Raw genomic sequence first — 6964 nt, 5'->3', positions numbered from 1 at the left:
AACAAAAATATTCACAAAAAACTCAGTTTAAAAAAAAATGTGAGAACCAAATAAACAGTTCAGGCTTCCACTCCGCTGTCAGTCAAATAAATGCAACTGATTTTCCTCAAGAACATGTACCCTTTTGTTACCATGGTATATAAAGACTTTACCCCTATTTATCCAGGAGTTCCTCCCGAAAATCTCTCGCGCCTTCTGGAAGAGTTGGAATTCTTTCCTCTTCAGCATTTCGGGGATCGAGAAATTGGATCCTTTCAGTCGTCTTTTTTTGTAGAAGATTTCATCTCGCCGCCACTGGGTGACAAATTCTGCAACAACTGGTGACGGTTTGTTTTCCTCCTGTTTGTTATCGTTTTTTTGGAGACGATAACAGGTGACCACTTCAATTCTTTGATTAATCAGATTCATGTAATAGTTGAATATATGTAACGACTCCTCTGTCATTTCCTTCGTATTTTCCTTCTCAGGAATGCCCCTCTATATTATTTTCCTACTGTTGTTTTCGTTAACAAGTTTTTCGAAGTTTTGTTCAGCCTTCTGCATGCTGGAATGAATCAACTGTATTTCATCCTTCCAAAAAAAAAGAAAAACATCACCAAAAGATAAAAAATATATACAACTTTTTTTCACTTTGATGAGGAAAAAAATCGAGATACACTAATTCAAACCTGAACAAATGAAATTCTTATATTATGCATTTCATCAACTCCCTCTGACGACATCAACCTCAACTAATTTTTCATTCTTTTCTTGAATTGATTAAGTGTTGAAGAAAGTTGGAATCCTATTGTTATAGTTTTAGTTGTTCGTGAAAAAATAATCCAATTTCCTCTATTTATGGTACTAGACTGATGTTCGTTAAAGCTTATTAACATTATGTTTTTTTTTGGTAAAATGACAGAGTCAAGATCCATAACTTCACTCTAAGCAAATAAACATTTTGTCGAAAACAAGTAAGGCCTTCGATAAATTATCTTAATCATTTTTGTGTTACTTCTAGCTTCCTCAAGTGACTCTTCACAACATGATCCCATCCCAATATTCCATAAAGTAAACGAGGTTGAACCAGAACAACATAGAGCCTCCTAAGCAAATCCAAATCACAGAATTCTACTAGGTGTTTGAATTTTGAGACAAGATGGGGTGGCCCATTAAAGAAATCCACTGAAATAACTCCTTAGAAAAAACATGTACCTGTTCTTCAGGGGAACATCCAATGCAGACATTCTATGTGACCTTGGAGTTTGACGTCAAAATCAAGCAGATTCATATGAGGAATATACATTCTGCATTTCAGCATATTAACCTTCTCGAAAAACTAAAAAAATTTAGTCTTTTTTCCATAATGTTGATTTCTCTGAAAATCTGTTTCATGCTTGAGTATATATTATGCAGTGTTTCATGATGAAGTACTTCAAATTTATATATATATATATATATAATCCATATGAACATATTCGAAATTAACCCTTTTTTTCCAACGGCACACATGAGCTTTAGTACATAATTATGAATTTTAGATTGTTCGTAATTACAACATTTTCATCAATGTAATTCTTTTTATTTATTGATTACTCCTGATTGTTTTTTCTCGTTAATTGATGCTCTTATCAACCTTCTGAAACTTTGAACAGAAGATAGGACTGAGCATTGCTAATCATGGTAAACTTTTGTACATTCAATTAGGTGAAATGTGCTATTAATTTAATCCTTGATTGTATCTTTTATTTAAAAAAATATTTTCGATTTCTTATTTGTCCCTCCATGAATTATTAGTTTCTTCAAATATGCTCAGTAGTTTAGGATTAGAATATTTTCATCATAACTTTTCTAATCATAACTTCATATCCCCACAACGATCCATTCTTTGGAAAAAACGAGAAATAAAATGTTGCTAGTTTTTCACGAATAATGAGATTCTGCAAAAAAAAATATATTCCTTATTCCAAAAAAAACTACTTGAGCTTGAAATGAAGCATCACATTGAATGTCTGCATTCAATACAGTGACGCTGGCACTTTTGTGTGAATTTAGTGCTCACTTGTATTGAGTTTTATTATGTACCTTGACACATACATTTTATATTTATTTAATCAAATTAAAAAATTGATTCATTCATCAAGAAAAAGTATAATATGTAATTTCAGAATTTTGAATCATTTCTAACAAAGTTCAATCAATACAGCGTAGTTAGCCAAAATGTTTACTATAAAATTGATTAATTTTCTGGAAATATGATTGTTTCGTGTCGGGAATTATAAAAATACTTGATCACAATTCCTTTATCTAAATCATATCCTTATTTTTGATGCTCGCGTTGTATTATACAAATGAATATTAAATCCTTATACCTCTATCTACCTTTTCAGTTTTCATTATGAACTTTATTTTCATATTTTATTGAAGTTATTTTGATCTCGTGAAATAATTTGGATGAGATTGGCAACAGATCGTGTGGCATGGATAAACCTGGAAGAGGCCTATATCCGACAATGGATGGACAGGGGCTGAAGAAGAAATAAAATATTTTAGACCATTTTGCGATTCCAAACATGAGATATTTGATTATTTATGAATTATAAATATCTTGCTAGTATATTGTTCTTTCATAAAATTAGGTATGAATAAATTAACCGAAGTTCTTACTAAGCTTTTTAACACTTACAGCTTTTGAAATATTTCGATTTTTCATAAAGTGAAGAGGCTTTGGAAAAACCTGATATTTCCGGAATGAATGAATTTATTCGGTTTAGATTTTGAAATTTTAGACAAATGGATACCTCCAAATCTCTTACTCACTTTTGGATAATCATGGGGAACTCTACTGAGTGTTCAAAATGAGACAATTCATTGATGAGTCATTATAACGTTATTATTGGGCCCATTCCAAATGGCACAACATGTATTAAAATTTCTTATCAGGTAGCAAATTTAAGTATCTTTGAAAAGTTGTTTACTGAATGAGAAAATGAAATATAGGGTGTAACAGTTGAAATAAACCCAATATTAAATTTTGAATGAGTAAATTGTCATTTTAGCCACAATATATGTATAAACATCATTGAAAATCATATCTTGAGGATCTCCGAAAAGATTTTTCATATTTTCAAAATTGTAAATATGATAACGGTTATTTTCGATCTGAAATAGTATTCAGGAAGCAAAAAAGATGTTCCAATAATTAAATAACGGACGAAAGATAAAAAGGTTTTGGCTTTGCTAATCATCAATTAGAAGTAGCAGAGTGGTTTATTCCATTCAATTCAAACCATCGAGATAGAATAGAGAGGAGACGACATCAGGTGATTTAAAGCGGTACCATTTCGCCATTTTGGATATAGATCTCAGTCAACGTTTGACCAATAACATTTCATAGTAGTGAACAGATCCGTATTCACAATTTTTGCATATATGCATATCCATCTTCACCATACTCTAAATATATTACAATTTATACGGCAGGATATGTTGTTTATTATTTGAAACAAAAAATTGTTTGTGAACAATGCTTAGACTGTTTAAAAAGTGATGAACTCGGTTTATTTTTGTATTCCTTCGTGAAAGTTGACTTAATCCGACCCTGATCTTCCTCCAATTATATTCTAATAGAATTAGACCCGCCTACTGGTCACTTTTTTCTAACACAATAACAGGTCATAGCGTCTCCTCTCTATTCTATCTCGATGATTCAAATGAACCGAATTTATATAAAATAACGAGTCCGTTAGGATGAGTGATTTTGTTGATATTTAGGTTTGTTTTCATATGTTTGCCAAATACATAAAATAAAATATTATCGATAAAATCTGAAGCACTCGTGGTATTACCTTTGATAATTCTGTACAGTTTCTACGCCCAAGTAATGAATTAATTCATAAATCCCTTTTTTATGAATATAAATATATAAATATAAATATATAAATATAAATATATAAATATAATAAGAAGTATGCAATGACAAAATGTGGCACAATACTAATGCTGGTATTAAAAACTTCGAAAGGCGAATTAATGAATTGAATTACAACCTCTCCTTCATGACAAATGCAATTGAAGAATTTTCTAATAGTATCTAATTTGTTAACCATTATCAGGAAGAAAGTCGAATAAAACTAAGACATTTAATCAAAAACATTTATTTCTACATAAAAAATCATATTTAACAAAGACCAAAAAACAGAAATTCACATCAAATCAAATTAAATTAAAAAAAAAACATATACATATATACATATCTACAAAATATTAAATTTAGCAATATATTGCATATCTATGAATCCTTGATTATGATAGAAATTTTCCTAGTTTACCTAGTTCCTGCAGTGGAATATATTTCATTATGACGATCATGGAATCATAATCAAGGACTCCGTTTGATATTGCATACAAAAATTCAAGAGCTTGCTCTTCTTCGTGGAATAGTTTTAACCCTGACTCAAAATTATTTCTAAGGTCAAAACCGTAAATGGGAAATTGACTTTCATCCAATTCGGACATAATTGCCCTTAGATTTGGGTTTTTACAAAGCTTCGATATTTGGATTTCATTAGATTTGAGTATCTTTAAAAGAGAACTCTCTTCTTGTGTTTGAAATGGATCGATTTTTTTCGATTCCAACCGGCACAACTCCCTTCTACATTTCTCCTCATATTCGAAATAAAACGAGTTGGCACACATTAAGTTAGCCCCAAATTGGAATTTTCCATCCCTATCTTTCAGAATCAGATACCTCAAAACCTTTTTTTGTCTATTTAGACAAACACCGGCTAATAAGATATCTAGGAAAGTTTCATTGCTATAAGTGATACTCTTCGTATCAACTCCACTTTCCAAGAATAAATTGAAAAGAGCGAAGAAATTGTCTGGATCACAATATTGGGCTAATATGTGCAGAGGGGTTTCGCCGGCTTCATTTCCCAGATTGACATCTGCTCCTCTACGAATTAATATTTTCGCAGAGTCCAATGCAAAAGGTACAATTTGATTTTTAGCAATCAATTGCAAAGGAGTTCGTCCATCTTGATCTAATGCATTGGGATTACATTCCAGATCCAACAGGAATTCTAAGAATTCGATGTTTATTCCCTCTTCTTGAGAGCATAGAACATGAAGAAGAGTATTAGAATTATTATCTCTCGCTCTGACGTTTGCTCCATATTGTATTAGCAAAATCGCCTGTTCAATTTGGTTGTTCTTAACCGCGAAGAACAACGGTGTTTCTCCCAAGGAGTTCCTCGCTTCCCAACCTCCACAGCTCATCAAAATATGTCTTGATATATCCAAAGATGACATTGATACTGCTTTATGCAGCGGCGTGTCGCGAGAATGAGAGGTTGGACCATTCCAGTTAGAATTTACTTCTAGGGCGATCTCCAACAGTCTCAAAGACTGAAAGTGAACAGCTGCGAAAACGGCGTTCTCAAAATCTTCAAAGAATAGTAGGAACGATTTAATCAAACGTGCATCTGAAATTGAAATGGAGAATAATGTTGAATAAATTCTTGGAGCATTAAAGACAACGACTTATTATTTCCTTTTTCATCACATGTCATAATATATTTTTTTCTGAATTATTCAGGGCGAGTCTTTGACTCGTACATATATTTCAGACGAAGATTCCCGAGGTCGAAGGAATAATTTTTTTTCACCATTTATTCAGATAAGGCTTAGTTAAAAATATACAGGCTGTTGAAAACCAATAATATAAAAAAAAAGTTTCGGCTATATCTTGGAAATGGTTCTATCGAAGGAAATTATTGTCGGAATATATAGTTTCCTTGATATTATGAATCTTTTCTGAACACAAAATTTCATTTACTTTACTGTGGCCATTACATTCCATAAAGATGCCAGAAAATCGAAGAAGTCAACTCTTAAATGTAAGTTGAACGTTCATTAATGAATATTTGACCATTTTGAAAAATAGAAGTATTCATCAAATTTTCTCGTATAATGCGCCGTTTAAATGCTAACTCCTGTACGAAATGAAATAAACAACGATAATAAAATGAATGGGGATATTCATCTAAAGAGCTAATATGGGTGTTTGCAAGCTCAGTTCGTCATGAAACGAAAATTAAATAGAAAATCTAGAGAATTCAATACCTATTTATGGCCAACGAAATTGCGATAACTCATTTATTGTATTATGAATATTAAATTCTACTTCATACAACGAATTGAAAGTGAGTTTATGATGCTTTTTCTAATATAGTTACTTATTTCCAAGAATAAAGTGGTATGCCATATGCATGGAAAAAATTCAATGTGCCGGTTTCCATGGGTGATATAGCTCATCATGAAAATTTAAAATGGTAATAGAATGTTCCTTTCGACCTCAAGAATCTACTGTTGAAATATATGTAGGTACAAGTGAAAGACTCGCCCTGTACAGAATAAAAGTTATTCCAAAATTCATGCACATAAAATCATCAGAACCACAGATTTGAAATTCAAAAAGAATAACGAAAAAAAATGTAGGAATCACTAACGTAAAGAAAGCAGCTTTTGAGTGCTCTTACATTTATATGTATATAAATGTTATTTAGCTAACTATATATACGTGGTTTCCATGAATGAACAAGTGCTCGAAAGCTCACGTCTGTGCTTTCCTCATTTTCATACGTTGAATTATATGGTAATGTAAAAGGAAATAACAAAGCAAACAGTTCGAAAATTTTTAACAACTAAACTATGTGAAAATATTTCAACTTACCATTAATTTCCAGAGCCAAGTCCAATATCGTACATCGTCTCTTATCCATTACACACTTGGACATAGGTTTCGCTCCATTAAATAGAAGAGAGAATACCACTGTGTAGTCCCTACTTGTAAAATTTTCCTGATTTCTTTTCAACACTAAAGCTTCTAAATAAAAATTCAGAAATCGAACATCATTTTTTTTTGATGCAATATACTTGAGAATAGAATTCTCTTCACCAGTATATACAATAAAATTGTAAA

General features: G+C 31.5%; 1 protein-coding gene across 1 annotated transcript; it reads right to left on the bottom strand.

Moving 5' to 3' along the window:
- Nucleotides 1–4284: 4284 nt before the first annotated feature.
- LOC123678712 (ankyrin repeat and SOCS box protein 3-like) lies at nt 4285–5516 on the bottom strand. The gene has a single exon (XM_045615863.1). The coding sequence runs from the start codon at nt 5290–5292 to the stop codon at nt 4285–4287; it is 1008 nt and encodes a 335-aa protein (XP_045471819.1). The 5' UTR covers nt 5293–5516.
- Nucleotides 5517–6964: the final 1448 nt, after the last annotated feature.

This window comes from Harmonia axyridis, chromosome 4 (assembly GCF_914767665.1).
Source record: "Harmonia axyridis chromosome 4, icHarAxyr1.1, whole genome shotgun sequence".
In the NCBI taxonomy this organism is placed as follows: Eukaryota; Metazoa; Arthropoda; class Insecta; order Coleoptera; family Coccinellidae; genus Harmonia; species Harmonia axyridis.
The sequence above is the reverse complement of the archived record's forward strand: the minus strand, read 5'-3'. Positions and strand labels throughout refer to the sequence as shown.